The sequence below is a fragment of the Maudiozyma barnettii genome (assembly GCF_903064755.1).
Source record: "Maudiozyma barnettii strain CLIB 1767 genome assembly, contig: KABA2_03, whole genome shotgun sequence".
NCBI lineage: Eukaryota > Fungi > Ascomycota > Saccharomycetes > Saccharomycetales > Saccharomycetaceae > Maudiozyma > Maudiozyma barnettii.
In genome coordinates, this window is record NW_024545240.1 from 421,288 (window position 1) to 434,019 (window position 12,732).

The 12,732-nt window shown below is 32.7% G+C and overlaps 8 protein-coding genes across 8 annotated transcripts; 3 read left to right on the forward strand and 5 right to left on the reverse strand.

Annotated features, from left to right (window-relative positions):
- Window positions 1–415: 415 nt before the first annotated feature.
- Window positions 416–1,951, reverse strand: ARH1 (NADPH-adrenodoxin reductase; the record flags this gene model as incomplete). The annotated part of the gene is made up of 1 exon (XM_041549659.1): window positions 416–1,951. The coding sequence occupies one exon, from the start codon at window positions 1,949–1,951 to the stop codon at window positions 416–418; it is 1,536 nt and encodes a 511-aa protein (XP_041405593.1).
- An 873-nt stretch (window positions 1,952–2,824) lies between these two features.
- On the forward strand, window positions 2,825–3,763 carry PHO92 (mRNA-binding phosphate metabolism regulator; the record flags this gene model as incomplete). Its single annotated transcript, XM_041549660.1, has 1 exon — window positions 2,825–3,763. The coding sequence occupies one exon, from the start codon at window positions 2,825–2,827 to the stop codon at window positions 3,761–3,763; it is 939 nt and encodes a 312-aa protein (XP_041405594.1).
- A 152-nt stretch (window positions 3,764–3,915) lies between these two features.
- On the reverse strand, window positions 3,916–4,488 carry FRQ1 (frequenin; the record flags this gene model as incomplete). The annotated part of the gene is made up of 1 exon (XM_041549661.1): window positions 3,916–4,488. One exon carries the CDS (start codon window positions 4,486–4,488, stop codon window positions 3,916–3,918), a length of 573 nt encoding a protein of 190 aa, XP_041405595.1.
- Window positions 4,489–4,873: 385 nt separating this feature from the next.
- On the reverse strand, window positions 4,874–6,286 carry CTS2 (putative chitinase; the record flags this gene model as incomplete). The annotated part of the gene is made up of 1 exon (XM_041549662.1): window positions 4,874–6,286. The coding sequence occupies one exon, from the start codon at window positions 6,284–6,286 to the stop codon at window positions 4,874–4,876; it is 1,413 nt and encodes a 470-aa protein (XP_041405596.1).
- A 431-nt stretch (window positions 6,287–6,717) lies between these two features.
- KABA2_03S04554 (uncharacterized protein) lies at window positions 6,718–7,032 on the reverse strand (the record flags this gene model as incomplete). Its single annotated transcript, XM_041549663.1, has 1 exon — window positions 6,718–7,032. The coding sequence occupies one exon, from the start codon at window positions 7,030–7,032 to the stop codon at window positions 6,718–6,720; it is 315 nt and encodes a 104-aa protein (XP_041405597.1).
- Window positions 7,033–7,514: 482 nt separating this feature from the next.
- DXO1 (Dxo1p) lies at window positions 7,515–8,792 on the forward strand (the record flags this gene model as incomplete). The annotated part of the gene is made up of 1 exon (XM_041549664.1): window positions 7,515–8,792. The coding sequence occupies one exon, from the start codon at window positions 7,515–7,517 to the stop codon at window positions 8,790–8,792; it is 1,278 nt and encodes a 425-aa protein (XP_041405598.1).
- Window positions 8,793–9,143: 351 nt separating this feature from the next.
- Window positions 9,144–11,540, forward strand: XRS2 (Xrs2p; the record flags this gene model as incomplete). Its single annotated transcript, XM_041549665.1, has 1 exon — window positions 9,144–11,540. One exon carries the CDS (start codon window positions 9,144–9,146, stop codon window positions 11,538–11,540), a length of 2,397 nt encoding a protein of 798 aa, XP_041405599.1.
- A 176-nt stretch (window positions 11,541–11,716) lies between these two features.
- On the reverse strand, window positions 11,717–12,655 carry KABA2_03S04620 (uncharacterized protein; the record flags this gene model as incomplete). Its single annotated transcript, XM_041549666.1, has 1 exon — window positions 11,717–12,655. The coding sequence occupies one exon, from the start codon at window positions 12,653–12,655 to the stop codon at window positions 11,717–11,719; it is 939 nt and encodes a 312-aa protein (XP_041405600.1).
- Window positions 12,656–12,732: the final 77 nt, after the last annotated feature.

Consider the following 12,732-nt stretch of genomic DNA (forward strand, 5'->3'; position numbering starts at 1 on the left):
ATTATAATTCTTTGCTTTTTAATTATTTGTTGTGAAAACGAAGGGGGAAAAAACGGGATATTATCTATGAGCTTGTTTTGTTTGTTCCAAACCTATCTTGAAGTTCCAGTAATATTTTTTTATTTGTAATTGAATTAACAATTTAGTTCCTTATAAATGATATTATATTGTAGGACGTCTTCTATTATTCAACATATAAATCACAAATTTTTACGGAGACTTTTATGTATTTAAAGAGTGATATATACTTACATTGTAGAAGTTCCATCAACTTGCACTTCCTTGTTCGCTCAGTAATATTGAAGGGCAAAAAAAAAACATACAAATATCGAATCACGCCGCACGAGCGGGCCGTACATCTCGAATGTTATTGGTTGAATTGTTTAAGTACAGTGCTAAAGAAAATATATGCAGGTTACTCTATATGCTTCATGACAGAATCCACCGTTAAGAACTTGGATCTTGGTTTCCCATAAGGTACCCCGTTATTCATTTCAATTTGATTGATCTTTTCCCAGTCCTTCCATGATGTAGTGTTATGAAGTATTGAACTTACAGTGGTTTCCTTTGAAGAAGTTTTAGGTAAAATGGGCAAATCTGCCAATATTTGATCGGCGACTTGAAATGACTCTTGCATAGTGTTGGCAATAATACCACGCCCGCCATTACTTATCCATCCCGATGTATATAATCCGTTTAATGGCAGACCATCTGGGTTGCATACTCGTCCCTTAATATTTTTAATATGGCCATTTTCAAAATGAACCCCCATTTCTTTGAATCCTTCTAGTGGTTCACCTTTGTAACCTAAAGATGTTATCAATAAGTCGAGGTCATAAGTAACAGTGGTGGGTTTATTCTGTACATTGACATTACCATTCGAACCTACTATATTTTCTGTAAATGTTACCGATTTTAACGACCCATCATCGTCACAAACATTAATTGACTGCGGACTCTTTAAATATTGAAATTCCCATATCTTTCTTGCATCATTTCTCTCTACAGGAGGTTTAAATTTCTTATAATTTTTCTTTGTTCTTTGATCGAATGGTAACATATATTCACGAGACATCTCCAAACGTCTCATCATCACACGATCATAATTATTTGTCTTTGTCTTATTATTTACATCTTGAATCATTGTTCGAAATTCATTTGATTCTATATTTCCAAAAATCCCAAATTTTTCTAATTCCCAGAGTTCCCTGAATTCTTTGTTTGTAAATTTTGATTGTGAAAAATCTCTTCTACCAAATATTTGAACTGATTCAATATGTGCTTCTCTAAGTTTCTTTAAAGCTATATTAGATATATCTGTATTTGACCATAATGAATCGATTTGATTACTAATCAATACTCTTGATAAATCAAGAGCTACATTTCCATTCCCAATGATCCCCACTCTGGAGACACGAGACCAATCGAAATTCATAAATTTCTCATTCATTGACATATCAAATTGTCCATTATACCAATTAACAAACTGTCTGCTAGTAAATACCCCAGGTGTAGATTTTTCATTTGGAATATTTAATCTTTTATCACCATTACAACCATAACTAAACACAATAACATCCTGAGAATCGTGTAATTCATTTAGAGGGATCCTATTTTCAAATCGATTTATAGGTTCACTATTATTATTATTATTATTATTATTATTGCCTATGATGGTATTACCAATAAATTCTAAATTTTGACAATATCCATTACTCAATTCTTTATATTCTTTAAACATCGATTCAAATGTTAATTCACAATTCTTCACTTCCGGATGATCTGGCGCAACACCAAATCTACTTAAACCAAACGGTACGGGGAATTTCTCCCATACTTTAATATTAAATGGTATCTTGACAGTATTAGCCTTTTTAATTAAATGATATGCAGTATATAATCCCGATGGACCTGATCCAATAATTGAAATATTTCTCACTAGAGAATTCATTACAACAGAAACAAAAAAAAAACACTCAGCAAAGTAATGTAATACCTCTTTCCATATATAGATAGAATACTCTTCTTCCTTTACAACAAATCTGTCTACTTCACTATTAATAACATCAAAATATGTATAACTCCTCTCTACCTTAATTTACTTTTTTCCTTTCGTTTGTTTCTCTCATTTTTCAATTAATTCAGTTAAAGCGGTTTCAATATGTCTTGGGAAAATCTCCATAGAATGATCTAGAGTTGCTAATTCATTAGCACGATTAATAATTTGTCTTATTAGTAACTGATATGATACTGATAATAATCGTTCATCACTCTTTGTGACATCTACCACATTGTCATCTGAAATATTCCCCAATTCCTTTAATATATATTTACTTAACTTCTTGTTCGGGCTCATGATCGTTCTTCCAACTTGCTAGTTTTGTTGCTATTGTTAATCCCAAAGTACACACATATACAGACCACTTATGAATCTCCAACTCAACTCGCACATCTTGATGTATGAAAACCAATGACTAACCCAAAACGAGCACAATAAAATGGATGGCATTTCTCTAATTGCTGTTGAAATTAATAAAAACCGAATAAAACAAAAGCTGCAACGCGTTGAAACAAAACGTTCAACAAATTGATTTTGTCTCTCGGTGACCTTATTGAGCGGCTATTTTAAGGGAACAAAGAGGGAACTGCGATTTAATTGAGTTTCCCCACCTGTATATGGTTACAAATATATATATAAAGAAGGGTATATTTCTTTGGGAACTGTAATTTTAGTTATTATTTCTTGTGAAGATACCAGCTTTAAGAAAGGAAAGTTATTTAAGATCAGAGTTAGTCTCTTTTGATTTTATTTGTACGTGTCACCATGGATATTTGGGATTTTGAAGCTCCGATTGGAACACCATTAAAATATTCAACAAAAAAAGGAAATTATTGTATTCAAAATAATGTGCAATTCGAATTTGTAGAAGATGATTTATTAGATGGGGGCTTCTTAAACACTCAGGTTAATACTCAGAATAATTTTTATAATGGTGGTTGGAGCACAAATAATATGAATAATATTCCTAGATCTATGAATAATAATAATACGAATAACAATAGTTTTGGTACACATTTTTTTAATGAAAATGTTGTAAACTCTACTACTACATTTAATATCGACAATAATAACTTCGAACAATCAATGATTTCAAATTGCGATCAAGTGTTTTATACTCAAAATATAAACAAACAAACATATAATAAAAATAATAATAACTATTCATACAAAGAAAAATTATCAATGAAAAATTATACTAATAATAACTTTGCAGTTATTCCCCAATATTTTGATATTCCACCAGATTCAAAATTTTTCATTATTAAATCTTTCACTTTGGAACATATTCAACGTGCTTATACTTACAATATATGGTCATCAACTCATCTTGGTAACAAGAAATTATCGGCTTGTTTTAAAGCTGGAACTTCAGACTCTAAAATCTTTCTTTTCTTCTCTGTTAATGGATCTGGTAAATTTTGTGGTGTTGCTCAAATGATCTCCGATGTATCAAAGGATTTGGATACTACAATATGGGATAATAATTCTAAATATGGTTCTGCATTCAAAATTCAATGGTTATGTGTTAGGGATATTGAAAATAGAATGTTTAAACATCTGATTGTTCCAGATAATCAAAATAAACCTGTAACAAACTCAAGAGACACTCAAATATTACCAAAGGAAGTAGGAATCAGTATGTTAAATATATTCCACTCTAAACATATTAAAGTGACGTCCTTCTTAGATCCAGAACAATAATAATAACATAGAGTATTAACTAAGATCAGATCACTTTATAATAAGGATATATAAATTAATAATAAAATTTTATAGTTAACGCTCGATGATGATATGATGATGCTGATAATTGTATATCTATATATACATATATAATAATTATATAGATGACGTTACACAAGACCGTCATATAGACTGATGGCACTGATAATGGATGGATCAACTTTGGAGCCTTCTCTGAATTCTGCTAACGTTATATACCCATCTTCATCTTTATCCATTAATTTGAATATATTCTTAACTCGAAGTTCAGGTGTAGTTTCTTCTTTATCTAATTGAACCATAGAACCCATCATCTTATACACACTGCTGACGATGGTCAACATTTCATCATACGTAATATACCCATCATGATTCAAGTCATATAATTGGAACGCCCATACTAGTTTCTCCTCTAATGTACCCCTGGATGTAGTACTCAATACTGCAATGAATTCTTTAAATTCGATGAATCCATTATTATCCTTATCAAACACTGAAAATAAATGATTAGCAAACTCCTCTGGTTGGCCAAAGGGGAAAAATTGCTTATATATCTTCACAAAATCATCTCTTGTAAGATAACCATTCGGACAATCCCTCAAAAACCCTTTGTGCCATTGTTGAATCTCACGACGATCGAAATATGTGGATTGTTTGAGACTGGTTAGATCGTCCTTAGAAAGTTTTGAAGCTTTAGCACCCATATTTTAATATATCGTTGTCTAAATGTATTGATTGCAAAATATAGGAATGCTATCAGAAGAATATCGTATCTTCTTGAAGCCTTTTTAGGTTATTATGCTATAAACTTCTATAAATTAACTTGTTATATCGTTGAGTTGCAGTATCCTTTCTCTTTTGTTTTACGTACTACAAACATATCTATATTTTCCTTTTGCTTACAATATATTTTGAACGCGAGATGACCTTTATTTTCACTGTTTGTTTGGTTACATTTTTTACTGAATATTGCTGTCATTATCAAAGAATAATGGAAAAATATCAAATTATTATCAAAGTCCAAACTTAACTCGTAATTGTATATTTTATTTATTGTTATATGTATATATTTATGACGATCGAACCAACCTATCCAATACTTTGAAGTATTGTTTTAAGATATCTGGTAAGAAATCCATTCTTGGGGTACCTCTTAATATAGAATTCAATCAATGGTTTCTCTGTAAAAGGAGATCGTTCTTTCTTCAATCTATAATGAACTTCGTTCGCGTATATCTCCAATAGTGATAAATTTGGGTATTTGTAGTCGTCACCAGCTGATTCCCACATAAATATACCTGCTAAGTCACTCCGCCAAGCGTATTCACCTTTCATTTTGATTGATTGATAATTATCGTAACCAATAAACGTTCTAGTCGCCTTATCGAAACAATATGCACTACCATACATTGGGTCAAATTCTTCTTCTGTGCCAGGTAATGGTAATTCATTGTATTTCCAAGTGCCGTCCTTATCAGGTCCACTTCCTCCTACTCCATGATATTTCTTACCAACATATGCCGCACTATTCAATTTAGTTTCAACATTCGTAAACCCTCTGCCATATGATGCTACTCCCATCACAACTTTATTTCTTGGAATTTTATACTTATTACAAAGTATTGAAATTATTCCACTTGCACTGAGACTATGCTCTTCTTCTTCGTCATCCTCTTGATCTTCTTCGGAAGTATCAGAACTTGAAAATGTACCTTGAAAAGCAGGATTATACAAATTACTATGATACCCTGTTCTGTTTGACCATTCTCCATAATAATCATAGGCCATTACGTTCCAATAATCTACTAAAGGAATCAATCGGTTAAACCGTATTCCTTGTAAATTATCTTCTGTACCAGGAGTGGCTATTGTTATTTCAAATCTTCTCTTGGGTGTATTGAACACATTAGCCTCAAGGGCATCTAGACCAAACCTAATGTTTTCAACTAAATGTACAAAATTTCTTGGTTCGTATTCATTGTTTCTTGGGTATTCCCAATCCAAATCAATTCCATCGAAACCATACCTGAACATAGTTTCCACACATGATTTAGCTAAAGTTTGAACTTTATCTTCATCTTGCATAGCCTGGGTAAACTCTTTTCTGTTCGACCATCCACCTACCGACATCAAGACCTTAAAATTTTGATGTAGTTTGAGAATAAATAATTCACCTAAACAACCTTCAGGATGATTTGGATGACCTTCAAAAGGTGTAATTGGTATCTGGAAATCTGACCATGAATCTGTGGATTTCAGGCTGCCTGTATTGCCGTCGACATGAAAGAAAGCATAAAATATGTGAGTGACATTGGAAAAATTAATATCTCTCGGAAAATGGCCTAACTCATTGTATGGGGACCAATTTGTATAATATACACCACTTACTACTTTGTGGCTGGTTTGGTCATCGTCTCTGAGAGACGATCTAGAAGAATTAATAAATGATACTTCTTCTAGTGCTCTAGCAATATCGTACTTGTCAATATCGTCAATCGTCATTTTTTTTAATTAGCAAAATAAGACAACCAGTCCTTGAACGAGTTTATAAAGATTGCTATCTTTATCTCAGGATCATTACACAAACTTCGAATACTTATTCTTGTTTTATTTTTAAAAACATGTCAACCAAAATGGATTAAGGTCTAATGTATTACGTCAGGGACAAAATTTAAAAGCTAAACAATAGGAGAACATATAATGCTGAGGCTATTTTAAAGTGAAAACACACAAAAAATAAATGGTCATTTATTCAAATATAATAATATTATGTACAGTAAGTAAATAAAAAGGATTGAGAATTGTTATATACCTTTTAAAGTATTCTCCTTGCGTTAGAAGAAAATTAACAGTGTTTTGTAGTTTGGTCATTCATGGTATAGAACAACCAACAGACTTGGTAAAAAAGAACAACCTTATACATTTCAACATTTCTATTTCTTTGGTTCACGAACAGCACAACCAAATTGATAGATAATAATGTTATCCATGTCCCAGATCCCTTCTCTAGCAAAAATATCACCTTTAACAATGTTCAGGGCTTCTTCCTTGGTGGGGGCAACAACTTGTAAGTGAGAACCAGCAAAAGTACGTTCTCCACCTGGAGTAGTAGGTTCATTGAAAATGGCACCTGCACATACCAATTTACCTTGCTCTACTTGAGGTGGGATACCAGCCAAGTGCTGTGGTCTCAGCTTGGATCTGTCGGAACCAACCTTATCGTAAGCGATTACACACCATTCAGTCATTTTTAGTAGCAAATTAGATATTGAGATATATATATATATATTGAAGGTACTTTTCAATATTATACTAATAGTTTACTCTTAATATGAGAACTAATAAGTACACCACCCCTCATATCGACCTGCTTACTGCATTCTGCTTATATAATAAGTAAGGATGACTACATTATTTTGTTGAAAATTTCGTTTGGCCCTTTGGAGTAACTTCAACCTTTTTCGACTTCTCGGTACGAAAACTCAACTTGGCTGCCCATTGGATGGTTAATAGAGAGAGAGAGAGAGAGAGAGAGGCAAAGAGTAAAATAGAACACCGATGAAGAATGGAATTTTGAGAAGTAATGATTTACAATAAACAAGTTAGATAGATTAGTGTGCTTTTGGTTACTATAGGCGAGAAAATTTATATACAATCATCGTTTTTTTTTTTAATAACTAATTAACGATAAGTTACATCTACATGGTAATGTACCTCAGGAAAAAAAATAATGTCTTTGAAAGAACCTGTAAATAGCTGTGCAACCATTGACAATATTGATAATGTTGTCAAAAATATTGCTAAATTGAACTTGAAAAGTCCTAAATCGACTAAAAAACCAAAGAATAAGAGAAAAAAAAACATTGATAACAAGAATGGTTCTGTACCTTATCATTTATTCAGCCATTCTAGTAAGACCTATTTACCTAAAACACCGAAGGAAATATTCGAATCAATCGAAGAAGTAGGACTATATAAAAATGGCAAGTTTGCATGTGATATTAGCCCAGAGAATAAATCTTCAATAATGCCCGTACTGGAGCACAATGTTTCCCTTTTGGCAGGTAAATCTATTACCGAATCAAAAGAATTGAAAACCAAATTTATTGGAAGTAACCTCTATTCTAACCTTGAAATATATAAAGCAATGGATGATAAAGATTTGGATAGTATTGAGCCCTGTTTAAAATATATCGAATCTCAATTCAAATCAGGCACTTGGTCAAACACCACCTCAAAATTAACAATTGTGTCTGCTAGACACCACATAGTAGATATCGGGATGTCTTTATTCAATTCCAACGACAAGAATTCTGATACTACAATAATATGTACATATCTCAGTAATGGTTTACTACTGTTTTCTCGTGATTCTCATAATAAATCATTTGGCAAAAGTGGCATACACTCCACGAATCCAATTTTGAAAAAGATATGCTTCTCAGGATTTGCGTTTGAAGATCTGATCACAAGTCAGGATGGTGCTAAAGATCCTGCATTCTCCATCATTAGAGCTCGATTAGATGATGACGTAAACCTAGTGCTACGTTGTGAAATGGATGCCTATAATACTTCTGAAGACATTTATAGCGAATTGAAATGTTACGCCAATTTAAAAATGGGTAACCCTCAACATCGTAAGAAATTATTGAAAACTTGGTTACAAACAGGCTTATGTAAAAATTCAGATATTATTATTGGGATAAGAGACCCTTGTGATGGAATATTAAATGATATACAACAATACTCCAGAACCGGTTTATATGGTAAATTTAACAATAGAAATCTTACTCCATATAACAAGGACTTTAATTATAACTCTAACATTGCTGTAGAATGGACTCAGCATTGCCTAAGGTCTATCTGCCAACTAATAACAGTCAATGTAAATCCAAATGAGGACGAAGGTCCACAATCCTTTAAGATCAAGATAGACATACGTCATAACATATCTATCAAGAAATTAAACTCAACACCGGCAGGTGTTGAAATACCACACTTTATATAAATATAACAAAGCATATTAAATAATGAAATTAGTTATAGAAGTGAATAGCAATATTTTTTTTGTTTTTATATCTTGTATCTTTTTATATGAATGTTGTTGCGATGCCTCAGTCTGTGTATTTTGCCGCTTAATTATTATTTTTCATTTTAACAGGCTTTCTTTGATAGACGTACTTATTAAAGACCTTTAATAAGTAAATAATACTCGATTCTAAATACGCACGTCACATAATAAATGAACCACCAGTGTAAGAGTTATAGCATACTAACATTTATAAGTGGACGGTTATTGTTCTATCCTTAGTTTCTGAAATTTTATCTATATTCTTAATTCCAGAAGCCACATCAATTTATGTGGATCTTGGAATATCAGAATACGCTGGCTAATGGCCAAATATTGCATGTATCACGATGTATTAAACAGGCTACTAATTATTCATTGGGGAGATCTGGTAAATGTAGCTTTCCAATTAAGAATGACAAAAGTATATCACGTAATCACGTTTCAATCGTATGGGAAGGAACTACATTGCATATTACAAATACTGGGAAAGTTACCGCGATAAATGGTAAGTACCAAAAAGAACAGGAATCATTTTCCTGTGTTGTAACTGATGATATTCCTTTACAAAAGAAAGAAAATACTATATCAAAACAAATCAATATATCCCTAGGAATTTCACCTATTGAAATCAAACTACTCTGGATTCCATTGAGAGTACTTATACCGAGAAATGTTGATCTTCAATTGCTTGATAGTTTAGACGAATATGGAGTAAGATGCATAGAAGAACGCTCTTTAGATTTAAATTCAATCAATAATATAAATTTGGTACTGTCCTCCGATGAATTGATAGATTGTAAATATTATAGAGACCTGTTTGCTTACACGAATGGAATCTATGAAGTACAGTTAACTGCACTAAAAAGTATTGAGACTTGGATGAATGTTACTACTATTAACTTCATTGAGAAATGGAAGGATGAGATGAAGTTTAATATACTTGGAATAATAAACAACAATGATGACAATCTTAAAGAGATACGAAAAGTCATAGCTAAGGTGACTTTCATTATCATTGGTGAAACGGATGAAGCCAAGAAAATATACTTGGAAAATTCAATAAAGATGTTGCATGGAACATCTAAATTATATAAAAACATTAATGATCTAAGAGAAAGTTTAGCGAAGGAAAGTCTTTCTGAGAAAATTATTATAATTTGCCCCACAGATACAACAGAATTGGAAACATTATCATCATTAAAATTAAATGTTACCACCACTAGAGAATTTGTACAATGTTTAAAAAATACTACGTTTGAGACATTGATAAGCTCTTTCTTGCATTTGAAATTGGCATTGGCCCCAGCTGAAAATCCTAAAAGTCAGACAACTGCTTCCACAATTATAGAAAACGATGGTAAATCATCAAATATACACCCTATAGATGATCTACAAAGAGATAATCCGGCACCTACTAAAAGACGAAGAATAGCACGTCCCAAAATAAAACCCCTGAATAGTCTTAGTTTCTTTGCAGGTGGAGGAGAATTATCCAGCGATGCGCCAAATACAACAATATTAGCTGGTAATGAAACTGTACTGCCGTCAATGATAGATGCCATTCATTCCAACCATACTACTTCTCATACTACAAAAGTAGATGAAAATATTTCTGAGGAATTTGTTAAAAATAAAACTCAAATTCCCATAGACCATAGTACACTACCAAATATTGTCCAATCAGATGAAGAGCAATTAAACATAGAAGCGAATGATGTGTATTTTGAAAATAATAAGAAACTACCAATTGATATTGAGGATAAAAATATTGTTATAGATATTCCAAAAGATACTCCCATGAATGTTTTGAACCAAAACTGCTCTCACTCTGAAAAGGATACATCATCCGCTTCAGTTTCATTAGCTTCAAAACGTACTCTTATGGAAAGACCTCGAACCCTAGTAGATGTTATTCAAGCAACAAAATCTAAAGAGGTAGAAAGATTGAAAACAGATATTGCTGAAGTGCGACCAGAGGAGTTAACAGAAGGTGCAATAAATGAGTTTGCAAATTTGGAAATTGAAGAGAACTCTTCGTTAGTAGTTAGACGTGATATGTCTCGTCCAGAGAGTACACCAGGTCCTTGGCAAGGTCGCAAGAATTTTAAAAAGTTTATTAAGGTTTGTCCTTCTTCAAGAAATACCAATGATTCGATAAAGAATAACGCTTTTTTAATTACTAGGAGTTATATTGTTACAAGGCCATATGATAGCATTTCTAAGAAACAATTGGGCCCTAATATTGACGATAGTTTTGATGAAGTAAGAGAAAATAACAGGGGAAATAATAGTTCCATTGATAGTACGAAGCAACCTATTGATTCTGACACAGAGCAGAAACCTATCACAGAAAGAAATGCCCCAGAGTCTATTGTTTCTCAAAGTAAAAAAATTGAGGATAGTGATTCAGAGGGTGAATCTAATTCTTTCAGTTTTTCAAGAGCCAACATGGCCTCTAATGGATTGTTTGTAACAAATGAAGATGAGGAGGATGAGATAGATGACATAGAGGATATAGAGCCACAGGTTAATAGTGATAAGGTTACAGAACACAGTACACGTGTCAGGACTCATGTATCTTCAAGAGTTCAAAATCTAGCATCGACACACGATAATTCGGATTCAGATTCGGATTCAGATGACTCTGACGACGGACCTAACTTTAAATTTAGACGAATGGTATAGGTTTTTCAATGACCACCTCGTTAACTTATAGGAATGAATAAATTCGTTCCTGAAATTTTCTTAACAAGAAATGTATATATATTTATTCATTGAGGATCTTATTCATTAAATCTTAACTTATATACACTATATTGAGTTGTTTTGGAACAAAAAACAACATAAATTGCATATGATACTTAAATAAATGGAACAAATGGAGCCCAGTCTGGAACGACGACTCTCTTTTCACCTTCAATCTTAGAAATATCAGATACTGCCTTGAAATCTTCGTCAGACAAGGAAAAAGTTTTCAAGTTACTTGTAATTCTATCTGCGTTAACAGACTTTGGTAAAACAACGTAACCTCTTTGAACGTGCCAGCTGATGACTACTTCGGCTGGGGTGACGTTATTCTTCTTAGCAACTTCAATAACTGTTTTTTCAGATAGTAATGGAGCGTTGTTACTCCCCAATGGAGAGTATGCTTCTACAATAATACCCTTTGACTTACAGAAATCAATCAGTTCTTGTTGTGGTAATAGTGGATGTAATTCAACTTGGTTAGCAGCTGGAGTAATTCTGTTACCTGGGGAGGCCAATAGATCCTTAATGTTATTGATAGAGAAATTGGAGACACCAATTGCTCTAGTCAAACCTGTAGCTGGTAATTCTTGCATCAATTCCCAAGTCTTGATAAAATTCCAAGAAGTAGTTTCAACATCACGAGTACCGTCTGCCTTTATTGGGATAGTCAAGTAATTACCATCTTTGATACTTCTTGGATTTAATGGAACAGGCCAGTGCATTAGATAAAGATCAACATAATCTAGACCTAATCTCTTTAGAGATTGTTCTAAACCTTCCTTAGGGTTGTGTTGTTGAGTACACCACAACTTTGTAGTGACAAAAATTTCTGATCTTGGAACTCCGGAGTCGTTAATAGCTTTACCGACTTGATCTTCATTCTTGTAAATAGCAGCAGTATCGATATGTCTGTAACCAACCTCTAGAGCTTTAATAACGGATTTGTAACCATCATCTACACCAGTAGATTTCCAGGTACCTAGACCAACAGATGGGATAGAGGCACCTGTGTTTAACTTAAGTAGAGCAGTGTTATTTTTTGGTTGAGCCATTTTATTAACGTATATGGAAGTATAATTGTAATTATTATTGTCCCTTAATGAATTGATATATAATAGAAAAATATAAA